Source organism: Podarcis gaigeae (genome assembly GCF_964106915.1).
Source record: "Podarcis gaigeae genome assembly, chromosome: 1".
Lineage (NCBI taxonomy): Eukaryota > Metazoa > Chordata > Lepidosauria > Squamata > Lacertidae > Podarcis > Podarcis gaigeae.
The window spans coordinates 116087145-116113846 of NC_139678.1; the positions used below are offsets into that span (position 1 = coordinate 116087145).

The 26702-nt window shown below is 41.6% G+C and overlaps 1 protein-coding gene and 1 long non-coding RNA gene across 5 annotated transcripts in view; one reads left to right on the top strand and one right to left on the bottom strand.

Annotated features, from left to right (window-relative positions):
- The window catches only part of LOC310833255, a 199036-nt gene that overhangs the window by 86240 nt on the left and 86094 nt on the right, over positions 1-26702 (bottom strand). The window lies entirely within an intron of this gene.
- CHN1 (chimerin 1) overlaps positions 1-26702 on the top strand; it is a 109602-nt gene that overhangs the window by 65126 nt on the left and 17774 nt on the right. For all 4 annotated transcript variants that reach the window (XM_083711453.1, XM_083711455.1, XM_083711454.1 and 1 more), the window contains 2 exons: positions 3488-3776; positions 13555-13632. In XM_083711453.1, the coding sequence (XP_083567579.1) occupies positions 3488-3776; positions 13555-13632 (367 nt within the window). The remainder of the gene's footprint in view (positions 1-3487; positions 3777-13554; positions 13633-26702) is intronic.

Genomic DNA, 26702 nt, shown 5'->3' on the forward strand with positions numbered 1-26702 from the left:
GGGGGTCATTAGTTGAGCATGTGGTACTAAGCCTCAAGCATATAGTTGCCTTTCTTCTTTAAACCTCAAATAAGAGATTTACACATTTTCAAAATCTTTCCACTCCCAGATTAATAAATAAAATTCCCAGCTCTCCTGCTGGAAGCAACCCTGAAATTAGAATAAGTTCAAAGTCTGCTGCGTCTCGTGGGCAAAGCAAGAAGCTCTTTCAACAAGATACTTGGGACCAGGGTAGGTTAACAATTTTTGAAGCTCCGTATCCCATCAAGAGGGGTTTGTTTGAATTTTGAGCTCCCTATCATTCATCATATGAATGTGTGCTTTAGAATGATATAAATTCCACAAAACGTCATTTGTGACACTGGAAAAGAGAGGCCTTTTTTACCAGCTTCCTCTAAAGTATGCAACTTTAGAGACAAGAATGCTCCAGGGAAGGTGTAAGAGAGACCTGTTTTCCCCCTGTTTTAATCTACTATAATTCATGAGGGATTACGCTCTGGGAATCACTTCTAAAGCCAAAATCACATATAGTTAAAACCCATTGGGTTCAATGGCAGGAGGGATTTTCATTTTTCCCAGCACCGTGCCCCATTTTTAATTGTTTTATATCTATTTGCCACCTGTGTAAAGCTTAATAGTAACAATAATTTTGCAACTCTGGGCTGCTTCCAACACATATAAAACAAACATTAAAAAAACCTCCTGATGCAGAGTTACCTTCAGATGTCTTCTAAAAGTCAGATAGTTGTTCATTTCCTTGATAGCTGATGAGAGGGTGTTCCACAGGGCAGGCGCCACCACCGAGAAGGCCCTCTGACTGGTTCCCTGCAGCTTCACTTCTCGCAGTGAGGGAACCGCCAGAAGGCCCTCGGAGCTGGACCTCATTGTCCGGGCTGAACGATGGGGTGGAACGGAGCTGAATCACACAAGTTTAAATGCACGTAAGTTGCAGACTTGCTGTAACATTCAATTCATGGATTTCTACCTCTCCATCCTCCTACGCCTTCAGTGGACCACAGCAGAGCCCACTGTGTACTAAAACCATTTGTCCCTGCTCTAAAGGAAAGCCGAGGAAATAGGTGCCCCCACTCTGATGCCCAGGCTTCCCTCATGTTATGGCAGGTGAAAACTGAATAACCGGTGGGAGGGGGGACTCCAGTTGCATGACAATAGGAGGTGCTCTAGCAGGCAGGATATGCTGCCATCTTCCCCTTCCCCATGCTCTTGCCAGACTACACTGGAAGGCAGAAGAGGTCCTCAGCCAGGTGGCTGAACCTCTGGAGAAATTGTCCTGACCTCCTCCTGCTTTCTCACAAGTGTGCATGTTTGTGTGCTTTTAAAGCTAGAACTGTACTTCCAGTTTAGCTTAGTCCTCCCCGGTTGTGCAAATTATCGCATGCTGCTGGTCAGCAAGAGAGAGCAGTCAAGTCACCCCAAACCATTTTTTAATACAACCCATGTCATTTATTTTAGGCCTGCTATTTGCAAATAAGTGCACAATGGATTCCATTTAGAGTGTCCTAATGACATTGTCAAAGCCCATTTTGTACATTCGTGGAATAACATTTCCAGCGAGCCTCTGTTAAGACATGAGAGTATGCGATTATATACACCCAATTTCCTGTTTAATAAACAAAAAGCAGCTGTTACAAAAGTGTGTGTTATCGTGGCGTTTCTGTGTAACTTAGCAAGATGTGCAAAAATGTGTAAAGGTTATGTTTCCTAGTGGAAAACAGTTACATTAGGCACAGGACAGAAAAGCAATATTTTAATAATGACGACTGTTTGCCAGTGAGGATTATAGCATTTATAAAATGCATTTCAAGTGTTCAAAGCACATAGCTGCAGTATCTCAAGCCTTATAATAGCCCTGTAAGGTATGCTAGCATTGCCATCCCTATAATGCAACAGAAGTGTGCAGTGACAGGGTATATTAGCCGAATATTGCCAGCAGCACCCATTCTTCTTCACCTCCTCCCCCCCAAAAAACCATGTATTGTAAGCCTCCCCATGTATAGCCAGAAATACACACCATGCTGAAATTTGGTTGAAAAGTCATTCTGCTTCAAATGGATCTAAAGAAATGTGTATTGTTTAATATAACTTCAGCACCACGTTCCTCAAAATCCCTCCTTTTCTTTCCTTGCCTCATCAACGTCCGTTTGTTTTGCCAGATTTTGTATTCTTTTGCTATATTTCCCTCATTTGGGCAAGGTTTCCTATTGCCCAATTACAGGAAGACTTCTTTGCCCAACTGCTTAAGGCACAGGAATCCTACACAACATACACATCACAGCTGCCATCATCATCTTGGGATTTGTTGTTTGTCATTAGTTACCTAAGGGGTGTTATGAGTAAGCTATCCCCAGTTCTGACCCTCATTGCCGGGACTGCAGTAGGCGTCATCGGTTAAAGCAGGCGTGTCTTCTCCAGAACACCCTCTGCTGAATACATAAATTGGACTACATGTCACTACGGTGGATGTTGACTGTTGTGGGTTAAAACCTCCAGTGTATATGGACTGATGGACATTTCAAGGTTATATCCCCCAAAGAAGTACTTTGTTCATACACTGCTAAAACTGGTAGCTGGTACTGTTGTCTGGTGTTGTTGGTGTTTTGGCAGGGGATGCCTTCACCCTCTCGGAAAAGTAGTGTTGACTGTGGCCTAAAGACCTACAAACAGTCCCCAAGGGAGTTCATCCACCTAAGACTTACTGCAGGCATCCTTGCATTCCACTCTTTGGGTGGGATGTTTCATAAGTGCAAGAATTCAGCTTGCTCTGAACACGATTTCCAACTTGGGCTGCAGAATCAATCGCCAGCTTGCAGAGCCATTATGCCACAAAGATTTCCTTGAACTGCAGACTTAATAAGCCCGGCACAAGGCAGCTTTTATGCAAAGCTTGAAAAGTTAGTCCTTGGTCTTTGGCCACGAATGAAGAATGCTTGGCCTTGTGCGTAGTCTGTCCTGCATGGCTGCACTTCTGGCAATAGTTCCACCCAGTGTCATTGATGGCACTTGAGCACGACTCTACCCTGAACAACCTCTTCCTACAGAAAGGCAACGGGGTGCAGAGATACAGAGCAACATCAGATCTTTGTATTAATGCTCTCCAACAGATAATCCTGTGTGATGAGAACTTCTTCCTTCATAGGCAAGCAACTGAGCATTGAGCTGCTTTAAATTTAAGCTTGTCCACAAGATAATTAAGTAACAAGAGGACAAAGCATGTCTTTCAAGGCCAAGCACATCTTTGGTGTTCTGTCCACAGTGGTTGGCTTCCCCCTCCCATGAGGTTCTGATTTGTACACCGTCCTTGAAGCTGGAAATTGAAGCCAAAGACTGACCATTCTGTATTCCTCGTTCAAACCACCCACGGAATATACTAGCCTCGGTTTGTTTGAGAATGTTTATTATGTGCAAAGTTCTCTTGCTGAATGTTGGTTGGGTTTTTTAATACACCTCTTCTCTTCCGTTGAGGCAGATTTGGAAATCAAACCAGAAACTTCAGACTTTACTATGATGGAAAACACTTTGTTGGAGAGAAGCGTTTTGAGTCTATCCACGACCTGGTGACAGATGGATTGATCACCCTTTATATTGAAACCAAGGCAGCAGAATACATTGCCAAGATGACCATAAATCCAATTTATGAACACATAGGATATACAACTTTAAGCAGAGAGCCAACAAACAAGAAGCACACAGTGGCTGTGAGAGATACACTTGATGGCAAAGAGTCTTCAGGAGACAATGACATAGTAGAAAAAAGGGTAAGTTACTCAATCACAATTTTGTTCTTCTAACACTTTCCCAAAGTTCCTAATCCAATTTGAAAAATAAGACATTGTCGTACAGGATAGTGGGTATGAAAGAAAGGAAGAACACTGTACTTTTTAAAGAAATTAAAAGCGTGAGAAGTGTGTTTCATCCAATGTATTAGGAACAGAGAAATTACAGGTCAAGTGTTTAAATGCAAATTATTTCTCTCCCCCCATCTTTCAGTAACTTAAGTAAGGTATGCTTACTCAATAAATATCAGTTATTTTAAAAAGATTCTTCCCCACTTTTTCACTGTGAAAGTCCAGTGGATGGGGTATAAATAAATTATTATTATTATTATTATTATTATTATTATTATTATTATTATTATTATTATTATTTATATCAAGGGTGTGGTGAAAGTTTAAGAAAAAAGGGTATACTATTTGTTGTAATATAATAAATGCTAACAGTCAAAAATATTGTTTATAATGGAAGAAAAACCCCACTGATTCGTTTTTTAAAAAATATTTTTAAACAAAATTTTAACATAGAGAATGAAGAGAGGGTACAGGATAGGGATATGCAACAATCAAAAAAATTGGACCCTGAATTGGTGCTTTGGAAAACAACCCAGTTTGGAGACTTCAACTCTTGTTCAGAGTTCTAATTCACTTCACAGGGAAAGTCATTCACAATGGAGAAAAAAAAGAATCTCTACCTCCACCCCACCCCTTTTGAACAAAGCAGAATAAATTTACAGGCATTGGTAGTACCTCCAGAGTGGATTGGCTCTGCCAAACTACTGGCAAATGGTTTTAGGATTTTGTGTGTGCACATTTTAAAAGTTTTTGAATTAAAAAATAGTCTATAACTTTTAAAATTTTGGGGCAGAATTGGATGAAATTTAGAAACATGTCTGCCCCTTTTTAGGATTTTAATCTTGCCCAATTTCAGAAGGCTGACTAGAGTGGTTTCCACAAGACCAGCTTTTACAGTTTTGTGATGGGTAAACAAGGAATTATTTAATCCTTCCTGGTGTTTTATGGGCAATCGATCTGAAACTAAATCAGACACAAGAAGCATTTCCCTCTTAGGTAAGTACCCAGCCAGATTGCAGACAGACTGGTCTAGGGCTGTTTTGTGCTTGGCACCTTTTAAGGTTTATGTGGGAGCAGGAGAGAGAAGTAAAAGGGATTCACTTTCCTTCCCCAAAGCTCTGGGATTGGAAAAGCCTGGCCTGTCAGTCACAATGGAGCTCTCCTTCTCCCCATAGATGGTAAGCTTGAGACATTAGTTTCATGTTTAGCAGGCATTATCTGTAGCATTTTTGGCATCCAAGGAACTGAGTGAGGCATCTTTGGGGCTATTCCTGCTTCAAGGAATAGGGACTCCTTGTACTTGCCCCACTTTGGCTAACAAACAGAATCCATCCAATGCACTGCTTTGGCTTGTTCATTATTGATCTAAAGCCGTGGTTCCCATCGTGGGGCACACACCCCACAGGGGGGCAATTTGATTTTTAAGGGAGGCAATTCAAGAATGAGTTATTAACAGTGAATGGCCTTTTAGGCTTCCACATGAATAGGAGTTCACTTTTTGAATAATTAGAATTATATGTCATGGGGGGGGCAGATCAGGATTTTAGAGATGCTTAGGTGGGGCATGGCCAAGAAAAGGTTGGGAACCACTGATCTAAAGCCACTAACATCCTGCTAGACCCCTATATGTTGCTCACAACACAGAACCCAGCTTCATGGTAACAGGAAAATTAATGCAACAGTCTAAATATAAAATACAGAAGAGGCTGTTTTGAGTTTTGTGAATTTTGAGTTGTTGTTGTTGTTGTAATAATAATAATAATAATAATATTTTTTTTTAAAAAAAAAGCTGGACTCTTACTTGTTCCTGGGCTTTAGATATTTTGGCATTGTGGCCTTCGGTACAATCGTGATAAACTATATTTTTTACTCTCCAGAAATATCATGACTATTTGCTGTGTATATATACTTAAAATGTTTCTGAAGAGCACTGTTTCCTGGTGCTCTAGAAGGATATTTCAAATACATTTTTTTCTCATATTAAAATTATTACAACAACCAAAAACATGAAAAAGGCTATTATAAATAAAAATACAGCCCAGGCTCTGAAATGGAACAGAAGATCGTTACAAATATACAAGATGTATTGTGCCTTCTAATTCTGTTGTTGCTATCATTCAAAAATAATAAATTCCATTAGTAACGCCTTTCTAAAGAATCCCCAGCAATGACACAGTTGGGTTTTGCCAAAGAAAGTACAGTGTAAGCACTGTGGGGGTTGCAAGTGTGTGTGTATTCTGGCCTATATAAATGGCAATTTGCAAGCATGTTCTTGTTGTAGTATTTGACGATATACGGTCAAATAAAATAACATCATTTATTATACAGTCACAGACCCAGAACAATGTATGCTCAATTAGCCATATACCATTATTGTAAGGTAATGACTGGACAAAACAAATAGAAAGCAAAGGACAATAATAAACTTAACACAAAGCCACAGGAGAAAAGACCAACACAGTGATTTAGCCTCTGATATACGTTGGCGCTGTGGTCTAAACCACAGAGCTTAGGACTTGCCGATCAGAAGGTCAGCTGTTCAAATCCCCGCGACGGAGTGAGCTCCCGTTGCTCGGTCCCAGCTCCTGCCAACCTAGCAGTTCGAAAGCACGCCAGTGCAAGTAGATAAATAGGTACCGCTCTGGCGGGAAGGTAAACTGCATTTCTAGTTTGCCAGAAACAGCTTAGTCATGCTTGCCACATGACCCGGAAGCTGTACGCCAGCTCCCTTGGCCAATAAAGCGAGATGAGCGCCGCAACCCCAGAGTCATCCACAACTGGACTTAACAGTCAGGGGTCCCTTTACCTTTATACATTGAATAGTAGGGGGATACATCAGCCATAGGTAACTTGTCAAATCTCCTTTGCAGTCAGTTGTTTTCATCCTTGCAGTGAGTAAGTAATGAGAATATGTGAGAGTCTGCCCACACATTACATAGGCCCCCACATTGTCTCAGGATTATTGCAGGGCGGAAATGATCATCCGCAGAAACAGTTTCACCCATATGGATCATGAGTCTAGGACATGACTGTTTCTTATTAATAGACCATGCAATTCCTTGCTGCATCCAGGAACTAGAGGCGAATTTGTGAAGAAGGACCCTGACATTAATGAGGGACGTTGATCTAACTTTTGAAGGCTGTTGTGGACTTTGACGCTGTCTCATTGTCCTGTTGCTATTTATAAAAAGAACGATTGGGCAAAATCCTTCATTTCACTGTGTGATTTCTTGCCAATTTGAGGTATTGTTTCAAAGGAATAGCTATTGGCAAGGCTAGGTCATGTCATTGTAGGATGAAGATGATAGTTTAGCGACTCAATTTCACACAACGCTGAGAATGGATGCTTCCAAAGTGCTTTTACCTAGAAATAAAAGGACATCTCTAGCTTAAAATGCTAAGTAGCTTTGTGAACTCACTAGAACAGCAGTGGCTCAACAGCAAAATCATTTTAACCAAGTACTAGTGTAATCTTTCACTGAATGACTTTAGCAAAATTTGTATCATTGTGGTTTGCAATTATTTTCCAGTAGACAAAGTGTTAAATTATTTGGGCAGAGATTTTAGTTAGTGATAGGTGAATGGCCACTTTGAAACGCTTTGGCCAGTCTGCAGTTTTCATTTACAGTTTCTGAACAGCTAGTTTGGATAACTTGCATCCAATTAAATCTGCAACAAATGATGTTTGTAGTAGCAAAATACACCAAATTCCTTCAGAGCTGAATCAGCTACATGAACTGAAGAACTGCTAAATTAATACGTCCGATAAGATTTTTAACTTTCACATCCATGAGGATCAAGTTCATTCACATGCCTGTGGAGACAACAAAATATTATGGCTGGAGGTATGATGTTTTCACAGAAAGGGCTAATGTATTGCTTGCTGGACATCCACAAAATTATATGTGTGGGAATCAAGAACCATATGAGTAAATATATAATAGTGTTGAGATATATCACTGTGGCATTTCTGGGCTTTCTGAAAATTCACGAAGATTGTCTTAAATTTGCAGTTTTACTTAACAGCAGCTGGATTTCAAAAATCAATTTTGAATTAAAGTTTGATTTTCCAGAATGGCTTTTGGCCAAGGCTGAATTGCTATGCAGATTCCTGCACAAACCACTAACTACTGCATCTGACTAGATGCAACTATTTTGTAGGCCCATAAGCATCTCCCATTTCCCTTTCCCATAGTTTCCACAAAAAAGGGCACCCCATTTCACATTTACACATATACCAGTGTTCTTCCCGTGCTCTTTATTTTGTTGGAGTTCCTAAGTCCACATGATATCTCTGACTTATTATTATTATTATTATTTATTAAATTTATATACCTCCCTGTACCCGCAGGCCTGAGGGGGGCCACAACAGAAAACCACAATATAAAAACACAAAATACACAATAGAAATAGAAACAACCCAATAAATTATAGTTCTGAACTGCTATAAAGTCATCTTATTTTGCATTCATTCCAAACTCTGTTCAAACCTTGTAACCTAACTCCCAGGCAGGTCAGTTGTTTTCTGGACCAACTTCAAGAGAGTTTGTAAACATAAGTTGAGAATGCAATTGAATATCAATGTCTCATCAGGAAATATAGAAGTACACGTGAAGCAATTGACCACAGACATTTTACTAACAACAACAACAATTCAGTTTGTATAACACCCTTTATCAAAAGATCCCTGGGCAATGTACAACATTAAGAAAACATATTATGGAGCATCAGTAATAAAAACATAATAAAAAGCATAATAGACAGAATAATATGAACAAAATAATCATTACAACAGTGTAATAAGGTTTTGTGGCATTCAGGCAACACTTTGTCCTGGTCTATCTTGTCCACAGGCAATTCAGCTGTGTAGGATTAGACCATATATTCAAATATGAAGTGTAGCCCAGTGCTTTCTCCAGGACAATTTTGTACTGAATATACAAAACAACTTGAATCTTATATTGGTTGGGGTGTGTTATTTGCCAGGGTAATATATAACTTCATAAATAATGTGCATGATTTAGGTGTGGGTGATTTCTAAGTCTGCATGACTGTTTTGGGGTTTGTTTGGTTTTTTTTTGTTTTTTAAAAAAAATCCCGCAGATGATCAAGGTAGCACTAATTTATGTAAGCTTTGTAACATTGTTCCATAGGTTTCTGTAGAGGAAAGGCACATGAGAATGGAAATTCATTAGTTTAAAACTACCTTTTCTGATTAAAATCTCTTTTTCATAATCATAGCTGTGAAGGGGTGACCTTTTTTTTGTTCTGCTTTTTATTGGCGTTCTCTAGATTTAATTTTCCGGGATCCAGAAATCATTTTCTGCTAATGTGACCCTAAAGTGTAATTGAAAATAAATCAGGTTTTAAGAAATATAGGGGAAAGGGAAACTGACAACTAGGAAATAAGCACGTCAAAATATAAACATGCTCTGTGCCATGGGAGGAAAGAAAAATATCAAAATGATTTATGTTAATACTTACAATTATTTATGATGTTTCAAGGATCTTGGAAGGTGCAGTCTTAATTATATAAGTGCAAAGTTGGTGGCTTGCTTATTTCTGCTGGTAATTGAACTGGAAAATACTTTATTTTCCTAGACAGTCAATGCAGCTTCAGGGAACCAGAGAAATCAATGGAGTTATGTTACTTGTTCCTAACTTATTCCTATTATTTCCAGTGGGTCTACTTTTGAGTATAACTTACTTGGATACAACCCATTGCTTTACCACTGTAAACAAAGCCATGCCTTATTCTCCATGAGTGTCTTTTTCAATCCCCTTGCCTTAGAAATAGATCCATAGGGACAGCTGCTTGATGGAAGTTTGTAGCACAAGTGGCATTTTTAAAATTTATTTTATGTGGAGATTATGATGATCCAGGAAGACAGGCTTCTTTCATAGCTATTCCACCACCACCACCACCTATTTTGGCATAAATACCAGACTTCCTCAACCTCGGCCCGCCAGATGTTTTGAGACTACAGTTCCCATCATCCCTGACCACTGGTCCTGCTAGCTAGGGATCATGGGAGTTGTAGGCCAAAAACATCTGGAGGGCCAAGGTTGAGGAAGCCTGCATAAATAGCTTGTCCTGTCAGCCTTTTTTCTTTCCTGTGACCAAATATTCCCCACTCAGATGTGAAATGAAACCTCTTCACTAGGGCTACAGGATATAATAACTTCTTTAAAAATGAAATAAAGCACGCACTGATTAACAAGACATTAGATTTAAAAAGAGAAAACTACTGCTTTAATACAAGTAACTATCAAAGCCACAGATAGCAAACGTTCTCTAAAAAAAATATTCCCCCAACTCTCATGCAAAAGTCTTTCTAAGAGGATTCTTGCCACAACACATCTGCGTTGTCTCAAAGTTAACACCTAATACAAACTACTATATGTCCGGAATTTCCTGGACCTAACCAGGATTCGTCCATTGAAAATACCGTCCGGGTGGGATTTTCAAAAATCATTAAAAATGTCTAGGAAAACCCAGGCATATGGCAGCTTATATCGGAAGTGTTGATATTTTGGCGATTTTCCTGAAAAAAAGAAAAAAACTTTAAAACCAGCTCAACAACTTTTGTGTCTGGATTTTCACTTTTTGAAATATGGCAGCCCTATCTAAGATTTATTCAAACCCAAATTAACCACAGTACAAAATCTGTACACCACACATGAAACGAGAGTTGCTCAGGTACACTTCAAGTCACTGCTTTTGTTAAAGAATAATGGGGAAGTAATGAATGGGAAAGACTTGGACTCCTACTTCCCAAGTATTTTGCTAGGAACAGTTGAGATGTAAAAATGCCATTCTCAGCTGATACAGGCTGTATGCGTTTTGCATTCAGGTATCAATTACTACGTACAAAATGCAAAGTAGCCTCGAGAATTGGATACAACATATAATGGGTTTCACAAACTTGAAAGTGCATTCCAGTAGCGGGGAAGGAAAAATTAAATGCTGCTAGTTTATTGTTCACCTGAATGCTTCTCCACGTGTTAATCATCCCACCCCTTCCTTTGTAAATATAGCTGTAGCATTAAATTTGAGAGCATGTTCCATGCCATACCATGTTGCATGCCATATGATGGACTTGGCAGGTACATGCCTTTTATGCCTCTTGCAGTGAGCACAGAAGTATAAAAATCAGGCCCAGTCAATTTCATTTATTATTATTTATCATTTATTAAATTTGTATACCACTCTTCGGCTGTAAATCTTGCGGCGGTCTACAACATACAAGATAAAAAAAACACACAAAATGCATAATAAACACAAGAACGAAAACATTGAATTGCATTTGCCATTCTACTCCCATTTGCCCAGTTTTGAGACAGTGATTAGGAGCTTCTGGCAATTCCTTTCTGTTTCAACATCCCTGAACATTTTTGGTATCTTCAAGCCCTCACTGCTCATTCTAATTCTTGATCCATCAGTAGAGAGAGAAATGTCCTCTTATTCCTGCTCTCTAGTTCCTGTTTCTTAACCAGTTACTGATTCACATGAGAACCTTTTCTCTTACTTATTCCATTTCTGGTGAGCAGTGTACAGTGGTACCTCGGGTTACAGACGCTTCAGGTCACAGACTCCGCTTACCCAGAAATAGTACCTCGGGTTAAGAACTTTGCTTCAGGATGAGAACAGAAATCGCTCCATGGCGGCAGCAGGAGGCCCCATTAGCTAGAGTGGTACTTCAGGTTAAGAACAGTTTCAGGTTAAGAACGGACCTTCAGAACAAATTAAGTTCTTAACACGAAGTGCCACTGTATTCCACTCTCAGCCTGTGTCATCTTGACTTTCACACACAGAAATACCACATTCCACACCAGGGCAGAGGGACTCCAAAGGTGAGCTCCCTTTCCAAAACATTGGACCCTTCCGGAACATGAAAACTAAAGAGAACTTCCTCCACAGCAAAGGATGGCTGCTTTGTCCAGTTTGCCAGGCCTATCAAAGCAACCTCCAGCACTCATGCTAGTTTGATCATTCTAGTATAATTCTTACAGTCAGTTGCCATGGTTCCATCAGTTCCTGGAAAAGGATGTTGGGGGCATCCAGCTCAACCACTGATTCCATTTCAGTACCATCGCCCCAACTCTTTTGGATGCAGTAGGGAATCATTACACAAGATGTAAGATGTTGGTAGAGTGCAAGGTGATGGTGACAACCTTTTAAGAAAAAAGGGGCTGAGCAAAGTAGAAGACAAGTACAAAAGAAAAGGCATTTTGTGTTACCGTGAAATTGTTGTAAAAAGGTAAAGGGAGGTGCATATGAAAATAAAGGTAAAGGGACCCCTGACCATTAGGTCCAGTCGTGACCGACTCTGGGGTTGCGGCGCTCATCTTGCTTTATTGGCCGAGGGAGCCGGCGTACAGCTTCCGGATCATGTGGCCATCATGACTAAGCCGCTTCTGGCAAACCAAAACAGCGCACAGAAATGCCGTTTACCTTCCCGCTGGAGCGGTACCTATTTATCTACTAGCACTTTGACGTGCTTTCAAACTGCTAGGTTGGCAGGAGCAGGGACCGAGCAACGGGAGCTCACCCCGTTGCAGGGATTCAAACCGCCAACCTTCTGATCAGCAAGTCCTAGGCTCTGTGGTTTAACCCACGGCGCCACCCATGTCCCTGCATGTGAGAATAGTCATGAGCAATAGGATTAGTGTTCATCTGTCTCAATCATCCATGTAATACACAGCTTTCCTCCCTTTCCTGCTTGCACTACATTTCGAGGCATTAAAACTGAAGAGCAATCTCCTTAGTTTTTAAATGGCAGAGATGCCATTTTGCAATGATGCATGACTCATTCATTGCTCATTATCTTCCTGCTGATTTTTTTTTCCCTCTTGAGCCAGCAAGAAAGTCTCCTGTGGGAGGGGGAATGAGTGAGCCTGAGCACCACGCTGCTTAAATTCTATTGCCGGTTCTTAGTTGGTTGCATGCCGTCTAAATCTAACCAGTCAGATTCATTGCTGCCGGCTAAAGCCCGCCCCCTCCTCCCTCTCCTTGCTAGACTGAGGTTAGCAGAGTGTCTGTTAACTGGAAACTGATTATATGCAGTATGTGAGCATCTTTTGATACAAAATGGTCATCCGTATGGTTGAATAGGGAAGAAAAGAGTCTAGAAAACTGCCTCTTCTGAATTCACTGCATAGGTTTCTAAATGGATGAAGACATTCTGGGATTTCTTTTGTTAACAGGGACTCTGCTTTTGTTTACATTCAGACCCATAAGTTTTCAGGCTTGAATTTGAAAGCTTTTTAAAAAAACAAAAGCCCTCAAGAGAGAAGAAACCACAGCCAAACCAGATTTTTCTTTTAAAGTAAAATAGTAACTGCATCAATGATGCCCTTCTTCAGCTCAGTTTAGGCTTCAGGATAATAATGCTGCTTTTGTTTTGCTTTTAACTCAAATTGAGATCGGTGCAAAGTTCTTGTTTTTATTTTATTTTTGGTGTTTGGGCTTTTTGGTTCTCGGTTTCGGTTTTCGCCTGCCAGTTCTTCCAAAATGCCATCCAAAGAGTCTTGGTCAGGGCAAAAAGCTAATAGATCTGCCGTTCACAACTCCAAACAGGAGAGCCGTCAAAGAGATTTATTGATGGCAGCCTTGGGAATGCGACTGGGCTTTCAAAAGTCATCTGTGACAATCTGGCAACCTCTTAAACTCTTTGCTTATTCGCAGCTGACATCACTTGTCAGAAGAGCAACTCTGAAAGAAAACGAACACATTCCAAAATATGAAAAGGTTCACAGTTTCAAGGTAAGAAGTTCACCTCTTTCATTATACCTATGCTTGGGCAGCTATTCCATACTTGTTTGGGGCAGTTGTTTGTTTGTTTGTTTGTATGCCTGTGTGTTCCTTTCTGAAGCTAGGCAAAAATCACCCTAGCAGTATCACTTCAGTAAAGTAACATATTGCATGTAGAATTAATTTGATTAATTCCTAATCTTAACACATTGGTTGGGTGTGTATGTACAAGTAAAAAAGTCTGGGAAAATATATTAGTTAAATTCTGGCTTTTAGTTCAGAGGTACATAAAGATTTTGTGTGTGAGAGACCTGATCTTTGATCAAAGGATTTACTGATCTTATCTCTGTGCATTGCTATTAAATAGTGTTAGATGCCAGAAGCATGCTTTTATTGCATCTGGGCAGAGCAGATGGTCTGCATTTTCCTGCTTCCTAGCTCATTTCTCTCCCCCCCCCCCCCCCCGGACTCTTTCATTAATGAATTGACTGTGATGGAAAGAGCATGTTGTTACCATAGGGCTCTTAATGCTAGCGACTCTCAAAGACCCACACAATTTTCTTATGTAGCTTCTGAATATTATTATTTTTGATTATTACTAATTCTTTTTAAAAAAAACACCACACCATACAATTGTCTTCTTCACTATTTCTTGGGAACCCTTAAAATTATCTTATTTAGACGTGTACACTGAGCTAATGATAGTTGCAGATAATTCATTACATCCCTCTGATTAAATGGGTGCTTTAATTAAGGTCTTACTCGTTGTCTTATTCCAAGAGAACAGAAACCGCAAGACCTCAGTAGGTTTTATGTTAGAAAAGAGGTTGCCATTAGGGGTCAGAATAAAAATTTGGCCCACGTTCCTCCCGAAGTAAAATATCTGTATTCCTTGTTTTTGAAAGCAGTCAGTGCTCAGATGCTGTGATCCAGTGATCGGTTTTAGGCATGGATGCTCCATTGCGTATACAAAGCTCGCTCTTTCAGAATGCATTGCACACGTGTTCATTATGAATCAGAATACTTGTGTGCACACACCTGAATATACACACAGCTCTGGATTGGAGACACATATGAACCCCGCTGCTGTGGTGCTTTATTTAAAGTCAAGTTGAAATCTAGAGAGCTAGTGGGGCATAATGGTTTCAGAGAAGGAGCTACAGATTGGCAAGTTCCTGGTTCTCGCATCGGCCATGAACTCACTCGGTGGCTTCCAGACAAGCAAGCCACTCTCTCCCTATTTGCAATACGGATGGTAGTAATACCAACTCACAGCAGGTGGAGTCAGAATGGTGCCCTCCGGATGTTGTTGGACTCCACCAGCCCCAACCAGCATGAGCAGTGGTCAGGGATGCTGGGAGTTGTAGTCCAGCAACTTCTCAAAAGGTAAAGGACCCCTGACAGTTAAGTCCAGTCGCGAACGACTCTGGGGTTGCAGCACTCATCTCACTTTACTGGCCGAGGGAGCCAGTGTACAGCTTCCAGGTCATGTGGCCAGCATGACTAAGCCGCTTCTGGCGAAACCAGAGCAGCGCATGGAAACGCCGTTTACCTTCCCGCCAGAGTGGTACCTATTTATCTACTTGCACTTCAACGTGCTTTTGAACTGCTAGGTTGGCAGGCCAGGAACTTCTATAGGGCACCATATAGGCCAGCCCTAGCCCTGCCTTATGGGATTCCAAGCCCTTCATATATATGATGTGCTTTGAATACTTGGGGTTGACTGTAAGCATGGAGTTCCCAGTTGGCTTTATATACATGCCGTATTTATGTATGCAGTGTGTAATCAGGGCTTGCTGTCAGCACCAATCAGCTGCTAAGGAGCAATTGGGAGCACGCAATAGGGCTCCTAATTGTTCCTTTGCAGTCACATCTTTATCTGACATCACACATGCTGTCAGGTATAGTGCAGGTGGACATGGTTTGGGTGAAAGGTCTTGCAAGCCAAATTAGGCCTCCTGCTGGAACTAATTTGGCTTGAAGGCCGAGGTTCTCCTTCGCTGCTGTAAACCATAATTACGCTAAACTATGGTTTAAAGGTGAAAACACAGTGTGCTGCTGCACAGGTCTAAAATCATGGGCGCTTTGCTCCTTCCTCACTACCAGGAGTTAATTCGTGTTTTGGGATCTGAATCCAGGTTTGTGGTTTGTTTCTCTCCAAACAAACCATGAGCTGTAACCAAGAGGAAATAAACTCTCCCAATTTTAGCCTGCTGTATGAGCAGGTTGTGTGCTCAACTTGCAAATGCAATCACTATATGTCATTTCGGGGGCGGGGGTAGGATTTAATTTGGGAATAATTACCTGCATATTGCTCCAGTTTTATTCAGGAGATTTCTTTTTATGACCCCTTGTGCTATAGAGTTCTCTCCAAACCTGTAATTTGAGTCCTATGCCCAGTTGCATCTATATTCTGGATTAATTTTAAGTATGCACAATGTAAATTAAGATTGGTGCCAGATTTTATTAATTTCATGCTTCAGTCCTCGAAGCAAGCCCTGATACTGTCCCATTTGCTTCAGAGTAATACATTTCAGCATGAATGCTATAAGAATGTCCTTATCTCTATTAATATATTTGTCAGTTTCCAGGAAACATTTATATTGCGAGTGGGAAGAGCACCCAAATCCATTTTGCTTAAACAGTGGTTTGCTAGTTTACCCTGAATCTAAGTCCAGGCAGAGCACTGGGAAACCTTCCTAGCGCCTCTGTTGAGCCTTCAATCATTTTACATTATATTTAAATGCATATTATACCTTGGTCCTTTAGCTTCTTGGTCTGGCTTATAACATTTTGAACAGTTGTGTGTTTTTTAATGGTTAGAAATGTATTTAAATGGGAGAGGAGAAACATATTGCAAAGAAGAAAAAGAAGAAGCGTATCCTTGGCAACCGAGCGGCCTGCACTTGAAAAATAAAAATAAAGAGGAGTTTGAAGGATACTGCCTTTGGCAGATCTTCAGGGGAATGATGGGGAACAGGAGTACAGAATACCTCCCTTTGTGCCCTCCCCCATCACACTTGATACACAGGAGGCATTATCAAAAGACTGCCGTAGGTTAACCGCAGAGATTATGATTGCTCATAGACCAAAAGGCAGTCCCTAAGGTTTGCAGCTTAAGAATGCAGTCAACTTGCCCCCAGGGTATCAAAAAAAATTATTATTATTTTAAGAGCAGGCAGTGAATTAAAAGCAAATAGCAAGGGGAATTTTTAACATAAATAAATAAAAGCAGGAGATGTCCTCTTAAATAATGCAAATTTCCCATGCCATTCTGAAAACATAAACCTAATTTATATTAAATTAGATTCCTTGACAAAGTGGATAAAACAACAATGTTTAAACAAAGTGATTGGATTCTCCCGTTTAGAAGCACTGAACCTCAACTCTGGTTTTAATGATCATCTATGATTGGTGTGATTCCATACATAGCTGTGGGACTCTAGTGGGCTCACCAGACACTGAAAAGATATGATCTGGTTTAACTATAATGGCCCTTCTCCATGACAAGCTAGAAAAAGTTGTGTGAGAGTGCAGAGAAGTTCTTAACTTGTGGAACTGCAACTCCTGGACTTGCTAGGTTGGAAATAGGGGGTGGGATATTTCACTGATGTTATGTTGGAACTGAAGCAGGCATTGTGCGAAGGGGGAGATCTGTTGTCCAATTTGAGGTTTGTTCATTTTCTTAAGTCTTCAAAGGCCCTGAAGAACTTTCAAAAAGCTAAGTATTTCTTCCAGTTGCATACCCAAGAGCATTACACTGGTTGTACCAGCTAGAGAAACATGCTGGATGCAAACACAAATTGTGTTCAAGGTTATGTCAAACATTTACAGCTAGGAAACAAATTTTAACCATGCAGTTTTTTCTTTACTTGAAATAATTAGACATGTTTCCAAAGGGACAGATTGAAAGCGAGATACTGGCTTGATCAACACCTTGTAGCAGAACTAAGTTTCTGGGTTTTTTTAAAAAAAAATATTAACACAGTTTGAAACAGTAGGCTGATATAGGGGAGAGGGGCTTCTTCACCCTTTCCCCTCAAACCCCTTTCCAGCAAAAAGTTGCATTTACCACTCCAGCAAAAGTGATACAGGTACCCATGTCACTTCTGTTGCTGTGTTTGAAGTTGCTTGGAGAGCCCAGTTTTTGGCGGGAAAACAAGTTGAGGGATAACAGTTACAAAGACCCTTTCTCACCTTCAAATTGCAGCTTCAGCAGCTGGGTTTTTCCAAGAAAATGTCTGCAAAAAGAATCACGGAACTATATGTAATGCAGGGCTCCGCTCTCTGCGAAGAGAAGGTTATCCTTTTCCAAGTCCTCGTTGGCTCTGGGCCAGACCTGCAGCCTCTGCAGCCATTTAGTATTGGAAACATCTAATTCTGGCCAGCGACGCAGGTGGTGCTGTGGGTTAAACCACAGAGCCTAGGACTTGCCGATCAGAAGGTCGGCGGTTTGAATCCCCGCGGCGGGGTGAGCTCCCGTTGCTCAGTCCCTGCTCCTGCCAACCTAGTAGTTTGAAAGCACGTCAAAGTGCAAGTAGATAAATAGGTACTGCTCCGGAGGGAAGGTAAGCGGCATTTCCATGAGCTGCTCTGGTCCGCCAGAAGCGGCTTAGTCATGCTGGCCACATGACCCGGAAGCTGTACGCTGGCTCCCTCGGCCAGTAGAGCGAGATGAGCGCCGCAACCCCAGAGTCGGTCACGATTGGACCTAATGGTCAGGGGCCCCTTTACTTTAATTCTGGCCAGCTACTTCTGCAGTTTGTATGTCCTTTTAGATCACCACTCCAGAGGAGACACAATGCAGACCATCAAGCAGCTGGAGCAATATATTTGAATGCTAAGATCTTTTAATTTTAGGAGTGGTGCTGTTAAAGCTACCTAACCATTCTAGACTCGGCCCAGATTTTGCTTTTCACTTCCTAGAATAAGATGAGCAATGGGCGGGGGGATGTTAACTCTGGTTTTAGTTTTCTTTGTCTCCTGCATTTAAAACAGTGTTTAAGGCGGGCTGGAATACAATATTCTGTTAACTTCTGCCTGTGAAGCCTGCCTAGTAAATTGATGGATGAAATGGACCCATCTGCTCATGAGGTCATTAGCTGATGACACGCTGGTACAAAAGTTTCAATTTCTCGATGGAGCAGACCTGATGCACTCATTAAATATGAGCTTTATGTTCAAGCAATTTTAATGCTGAGCAGGAAGCGTTCCCCTGCTGTCCCTACATTTCTACGAATGCTGGGTTAGTTGCAGTTGCTTGTTTTGATATAGACGTTTACAGCGCAACATCTGATCTTTGTCACTTTCCTGTCCCAGTTCTTTAAAAAAATGAAATAAAAAGGTAAGGCTTCCCAGACAAGACAGAAGTACTGTTTTGCGGGGACAGGGGGCGGGCTGGTGTGGAGAATTCCCTGGTCCTGAATGGGGTAGCTGTGCCCCTGAAGGACCAAGTGCGCAGCCTGGGAGTCATTCTGGACTCACAGCTGTCCATGGATGCGCAGGTCAATTCTGTATCCAGGGCGGCTGTCTACCAGCTCCACCTGGTACGCAGGCTGAGACCCTACCTGCCCACAGAATGTCTCGCCAAAGTGGTGCATGCTCTAGTTATCTCCCGCTTGGACTACTGCAATGCGCTCTATGTGGGGCTACCTTTGAAGGTGACCCGGAAACTACAACTAATCCAGAATGCGGCAGCTAGACTGGTGACTGGGTGCGGCCGCCAAGACCACATAACACCGGTCTTGAAAGACCTACATTGGCTCCCAGTACGTTTCCAAGCACAATTCGAAGTGTTGTTGTTGACCTTTAAAGCCCTAAACGGCCTCGGCCCAGTATACCTGAAGGAGCGTCTCCACCCCCATCTGCCCGGACGCTGAGGTCCAGCGCCAAGGGCTTCTGGCGGTTCCCTCATTGCGAGAAGCAAAGCTACAGGGAACCAGGCAGAGGGCCTTCTCGGTAGTGGCACCCGCCCTGTGGAACGCCCTCCCATCAGATGTCAAAGAGATAAACAACTACCTGACATTCAGAAGACATTTTAAAGCAGCCCTGTTCAGGGAAGTTTTTAATGACATATTAGTGTATTTTTGGTCTTTGTGGAAGCCGCCCAGAGTGGCTGGGGAAACCCGGCCAGATGGGCGGGGTACAAATAATAATATATTATTATTATTATTATTATTATTATTATTATTATTATTATTATAGAACCTACATCTTAGGAAGTGGCTAGAAGGCCACTTGGCTGCATTTATTTTATTTTATTTTAAAAATATTTATTAAAATTTTTAAATACAAATGCAAAAATAATAAACAATATAACATGTATCATAACATAGTTTCATAGCTTCTTTGGACTCCCTCACGTCTCCCGCTCCCACTTACATCATTATAAATTTTTACCAGCAATTTATCATCTTGTTTGCGTTCTTATGTCCCGCTCTTTTAAATATAATATAATAATTCTCCAAAAGATTTATATTTCCCTCAATCTCACTTATCATCCTAATTCCATCTAATTTAGTGGTGCTCAATTATTTATGATCTAGCATCCTTCTTAACATTCAACCAAATTACAATATTTTTGTAAATAAATCTTAAATTTCTTCCAGTCTTCTTCAACCTTCTCCTCTCCCAGGTCTCGGATTCTGCCGGTCATCTCAGCCAGTTCCATATAGTCTATCAGTTGCATCTGCCATTCTTCCAGTCACTTGGCTGCATTTAGGCTTAAACTCTGTGCCTACCACTTCTAACCTTCAGCATTTCATTAGTGTTATATGCATAATGCAGAAGTTGTGTACCCCACTGCTTTCTCTGTGTTTCAAAACATTTAAGGCTATGAAAATAGGCTCCCTAGCCCCCCTCCCTGCCCAGTTAATAGGAACTTGTGTGTGTATATATTTCCTAGGCAAATCGAGCTTTGACACATTGCTGCTTGCGAGTCTTCCGCCTTGGCACATGCATGGCCTGAGGAGCTGAGCAGCTCCCCTATGTGATGAAGTGTAGAAGAACTATAATGAGGCAGCCCAGGCGTTTGCCTCAAGGACTTGATATGGTGTGTCACAGCCTCTTATCAACAGCAGCTTTTCCTCCAAATTAGCTAGAGCATCATGGCCGGGCTAGTTCCTTTCATTTGCAGCTTTGTATAGTCGCCTTGTGCATTTCTATATCTAGCCAATAAGTTTCGCTCTTGCTCCCATTTTTGATGGGCTTGCCATTTTTTTTTACTGCTAAAAGCAATACATACCCTACAATAGAATCTAAATCTATATAGGCTGTGCTGTGCAGTAGATACTAATTTTAAAACCACCCCTTTATCCCTAAAAGAAAAATAGTGTGCGTTCCATTGTCTTCCACTTCCTGTACTGGTTTAGCAGTAGCCTCACTGCAATACAATTTCCACTTGTTCACATTCCTGCTGACACTTTTAATACCCACAGGGAAGTGAAACTAGTCACCGCCGAACCTCTGGCTGGGAAATGAGTGAGGGCTGTAAAGAATGTTTGGCTACTCGACATTCAAGTCTACCATGCCCTTGCTGATAAAACAATGCTATTTATACGCTGCAGAAAAGGATGCTGGAGTGCCCCAGTGCAAAATGTCCCCGTTGTCCTCTGAAGTCCTGGACAAAGTTGCTGGCTGAAATTCAGGGCAGGCTCGATATTTGAGCAACTTCAGCATTGTCTGAAAGACAGCAGGCAGAGCGTAAAGTCTTCTCAGTGACCTTGTCACGTTGAAGGAAACTGCTACTGCAGAACATCCATTGCTTTCAACCTTGATTGCTTAAATCTCCTGAATGGCCAACTTTTTTATATCTTTTGTTCCTTCTCTACAAGCCAAAGAGGTACCATGCATATGCATGTATCCGACTGGTTTGGATATCTTCACCAGGCCACTCAAAAAAAAAAAAAAATTCCCTATTGAGATTCATACTTTGCCAGCCATCATCTCCGATATTACAGTGGTACCTCAGGTTACATACGCTTCAGGTTACAGACTCCGCTAACCCAGAAATAATGCTTCAGGTTAAGAACTTTGCCTCAGGATGAGAACAGAAATCGTGCTGCGGCGGCAGCAGGAGGCCCCATTAGCTAAAGTGGTGCTTCAGGTTAAGAACAGTTTCAGGTTAAGAACGGACCTCCAGAACGAATTAAGTACTTAACCCGAGGTACCACTGTACTAGGGACGCAGGTGGCGCTGTGGGTAAAAGCCTCAGTGCCTAGGGCTTGCCGATCGAAAGGTCGGCGGTTCGAATCCCTGCGGCGGGGTGCGCTCCCGTCGTTCGGTCCCAGCGCCTGCCAACCTAGCAGTTCGAAAGCACCCCTGGGTGCAAGTAGATAAATAGGGACCGCTTACCAGCGGGAAGGTAAACGGCGTTCCGTGTGCGGCTCTGGCTCTGGCCAGAGCAGCGATGTCACGCTGGCCACGTGACCCAGAAGTGTCTCCGGACAGCGCTGGCCCCTGGCCTCTTGAGTGAGATGGGCGCACCAACCCCAGAGTCTGGCAAGACTGGCCCGTACGGGCAGGGGTACCCTTACCTTTACCTTTACCACTGTACTACTTTTATTCTATTTCTTCAAGATTTTGCCAAGTGCCCTTGGTCTTTTCATCTTTATCCTCCTCTTTTTTCTCATCCATGAAACGAAAACAGTATTTTCCTCATGAAATGTTTTAACTAGATGGGTTCATATCATGCTTTCAGTACTTCTGGGATATTTATATGAGCAAAGGTATTGGTAAATGTTTTAAAACAAGTATCAGTAATTAAGATTAAGCAGAACCACCTTCCATTTATTTGCTTCTGCACTAAAAATGCACAGAAGAAAGTTAGGAGTGGAGTTTGGGAGGAACTTGAGCTTCCCACCAAACAGCTGACCCTTGGTGGGGAACAGAATATTCTGGAAGCCTTCCCAGCATGTTAATATGCTTTGAACAGGCTGGCAGAAATCTCAGCCCACCCACCTTCTGCTCTGTGCTGCGTTGCAGTTTATGCCACAGCTAGCCCACCTGAGGCAGCCCAGCCTGGGAGGAGATCCCAAAATGGCAGCATTGCTTTCAGAATGGCTGGAACAAAATTTTATTTAGCTTTCCCTTTCAAGCTCCTGGCCGAGTCCTAATGCCGCGCAACCAGGGATTCCGGTGGTGCTGCAATCAAAGGAGATATAGGGCTGGTATTATTTATGTGTACTGCCGCACATATGAAAGTACTTTGTCATCTCATGTCCTGGTTTGCTGCTCTTGATTTTTGCATTATACAAGGTACTAAACCTTCAAAGGTGATAATCTTATCTGAATAGCTGAAGGGAAAGCAAGTTCTTGACAGCATTCATAAGGTAGATGCTAGAGTTTTATCTCTCAGTGCTATCATTCAGTGTGTGCTGTTGTTTGGCTCATTGGGTAAATGGTGTGGGCCTCACTTGTCCCATCCATGTATCAGTTTTTTTTAAAATCAATGTCTTTGTGACATTGCTCTTTCAGCTGCTGAATCAGAGTTAAGAGGCAGCTCTGTTAAATTCTGCATGATTTATTATTATTATTACTATTACTATTATTATTATTACTATTAGGCAAGCACAATGCTAGAAAGTCTAGATAGACACTCTGGAGGATGAAGAACTAGTAGTTTCTTCTGCCTATTTCATTTCTTTGTTTGGACTTCACCCAGTCTTAATTGGGGGTGTAGAGGAAAGTCTCTGGCCCCATTTTCATCGCCATGCTCTGGAGCGTGCCACACATTAATAGGTTGTCTAGGGAGGAATTGTACTCAAATGCTGATGAATTTTTATGAGGATTTTTTTTTTTAAGATCACTAGCTGATGTGGAAATGTGCAGAACTTGAGATTGGAAAAATGAGAAACTGAGAGAAATGGAAAATGGATAGATTTGCACATTGCTCCTCAATATTGAATAACCGTAAACTTTGGCTTCAGGTTAAAGGGCTTTCCGTGGCAGAAGGCCATGTGTTCAGGGAGGCATTTGAACTCCATTATTTCTTCCTCTTTTTTAATTAAGCGTGTGGTATTGGCTTAATTCATTTATTTCCCTTATCTGCCTTCTGATCTTTCTGTTCGTTAAATGGTTCCCCACCAAATGTGGCATTACAAGTCTTATCTTGTAAAATCTATATATTCTCTCAGTTTTAGCCAATGAAGAAGTATGGTTTGTTGGTATCTCTCACTTCAATCACAGCCAAGTAATACAAGGAGAGGCAAAGTGAAATCCTCGTTAAAGGGGCACAGCTCTGGGTTAATGAGGCTACCCTCTCTAGCAATCACACTATTCATTTCTAAAACCTATAGAAAACTTAAGTCACAAAAAGAAATATAGGCGTCTCTTAGGGGATGGTACTACTGAGACCTGTTAATAAGAACACTTCTCTCTCTTTGCTATATGGGAAGCAGGATTAGATGCCTTATATCTCAGGTTTTATGATTGGGACATTGAAAAGTATCAGAAGTCTGTATTCACTGGGACTCCTCCATAAGTGATTTGTGGAACAAGGGCTTCAAAACTGCATTCTGTACTTCAAAAGGGCAGCAGCTTAGCCAATATGCAGCTGGTTTTGATCATTATATATTATATACATTTTACAGTATATGCATTAAACCAAAGAAACAAGCTGTTTCCTCTGTGTTTTGAGAAGTGAATCTTCCTGGAAAATCTTGGGTAGAATTTTTTGTCTGTCACGTTTTGTTTTTTTAAGGAGAAGAAAAGTAATCCTGTAATGTCAGTCAGTACCACAGGAATTCAAGTGCTGCTCTGCCACATACTGAGTAGAATATGCTGTTGAAAACGGCCCAGGTTTTTTGGTGGCTTTATAAGCTGGGGGGGGGGGGCAACCACCCCAGAATGTTGTTTTGGTCATCCTTTTTGCACTTATGGACTCCTGTTTGCAGGATTGCAGCTTTTGATTGACCACCTAAATCTCCACTAGCTTGAAATATAGAATTTTTATTTATTTGCATGTGTTCATCTCCTCTTAACTTGGTCCTCTAGATCAGTGTTTCCCAACCTTGTGCCTCCAGCTGTTTTTGAACTACAATTCCCATCATCCCTGACCACTGGTCTTGCTAGCTAGGGATGATGGGAGTTGTAGGCCAAAAACAGCTGAAGGCCCAAGGTTGGGAAACACTGCTCTAGATGACTAGAATTGTGGAGTCTAATCGCCATTCTAGCATCCTGCCTCTGCCTTCTTCCTTCTTTGGTTTCATCAGAGGAGATCAGGGGGTGGTGTTGCCTGGCAACTGCCAGCAGGGGAAGACTTGCTTGGCCATGAGCGGGTTCCGGCTGCTCATCCCCACCTCCTTGCCTCAGAGGCTATTGCTCAGAGAACCTCTGCCCAAGACGTGGGCAGTTTCCTAAGAGGTGGCGACCAAAGAGCAACACAAGAGAAGACTAAGGGTGCAGGTGGGAAATGCCACCTGAATAATCCTGACACCCGTCGGAACAGAGTTTGGACCAAATTGAGTTATACATGGAGAAGACCCTCTGGTTTCAATGTCTTCTCTTTCATTGCCTAGTTGGATGCAACCCAATGTTATTTCTGTTCCTGGTACCAGATCTGAATGCAATTTTCATTGTGTGAATCTCTGGTAAGCACATTTAAGGCACATGATTACCCGCAAAGAATTCTGTGAGCTGTAGTTTACCCCGCAATACCCAACAGCCTTAGCGAACTACGGTTCCCAGGAGTCCTCGGGGGAAACAATGTGCTTTAAATGTGCATTAATTTATGGTGTGGATGTGCAATGCCTTTGAGCTATAAAGCAGTCTTCTAAATAAATAAATTTAAGTAGTTGGATAATAGTTGCAAACGGTAGTTTCTTTTTATTTATTTTCCTATACAGTGGTACCTCGGGTTACATACGCTTCAGGTTACAGACGCTTCAGATTACAGACTCCGCTAACCCAGAAATAGTACCTCGGGTTAAGAACTTTGCTTCAGGAAGAAATCGCGTGGCGGCAGCAGCAGGAGGCCCCATTAGCTAAAGTGGTGCTTCAGGTTAAGAACAGCTTCAGGTTAAGAACGGACCTCCGGAACGAATTAAGTACTTAACCCGAGATACCACTGTATATATCAGCCCAGTAACATGTTCTCTGGGCGACTAACAGAAAATTCAAAGAACAAAACACAATATTAAAGTAGAAAGCAACATGTTTTATATTATCCTGGAGCAGAAGAGCCATAGCTTATTGGTAGAAGCTGACTTTGCAAGCAGGTTCAATCCCCCAGTTAAAATTTATTAGGTAAATAGGTGAGGGGAAAGACCCCCTGTATGTGACATGGAAGTGCTGATTCCGATCAGAGTAGACAGATCTGGATGAGATTGAGGAAGCAGTCTGAACTGGTATAAGGCTGTTTCCAACAGAAGATGGAAATGACTAGAATTATGGGTTCCTTTGACTCACTAAATCCTCCAGTGGCCAATAGGAGGCTAGACTTCATAGCTTAGACCATAGAGTTATTTAATCACATCTCATCTGAAGGCCTGATTTCCCAGGTGTGGAACCATCTCCAGTTCTCCATATAAGGACTTGGCTATAAATTGCATTCACCCTGTGGAAACAGGCCTGTCAAAGGAGTGTTCTTCCCGTTTTGAATTCTGAAGGCTCCCACAGGACAGTCAGAGGAGGCTGGAGAGGAAAAAATCACAACCATAGAGAAGGAAGTGGCTACTTTTCTCAGCTTTAGTGGCTAACTTTCCCTAGAAGTTGAGAGGAGGAACTTTAAGATTTCATGTTTTGGTACAATTGTTAAAGAAAGAGGTAGTTTTTTCTTCAGAATGATGGTGAGGTTATAAGCTTTTCAGGACTGCAGCAAGTAAAAATAAATAGAAGCCTACCTATGCACAAAGAGATTTAAGGCTAACGATTAAAAACAACAACTCCTTAAATATCTTCCTGCAATTACATGAGCTAATGTTGACTTGTTTATGATAGGCTTTGCGCTACACCACAACGTTCTTAGCATAGAAAATAATTAGTTTTACTAACCAGAGTGGACTTTAAGTCTGTTAACTGTAAAAGCTGAGTTTCAGTTTCTGCTGTATCTAGCAGTATAGCTAAGTTAAATTTTTAAATAATCG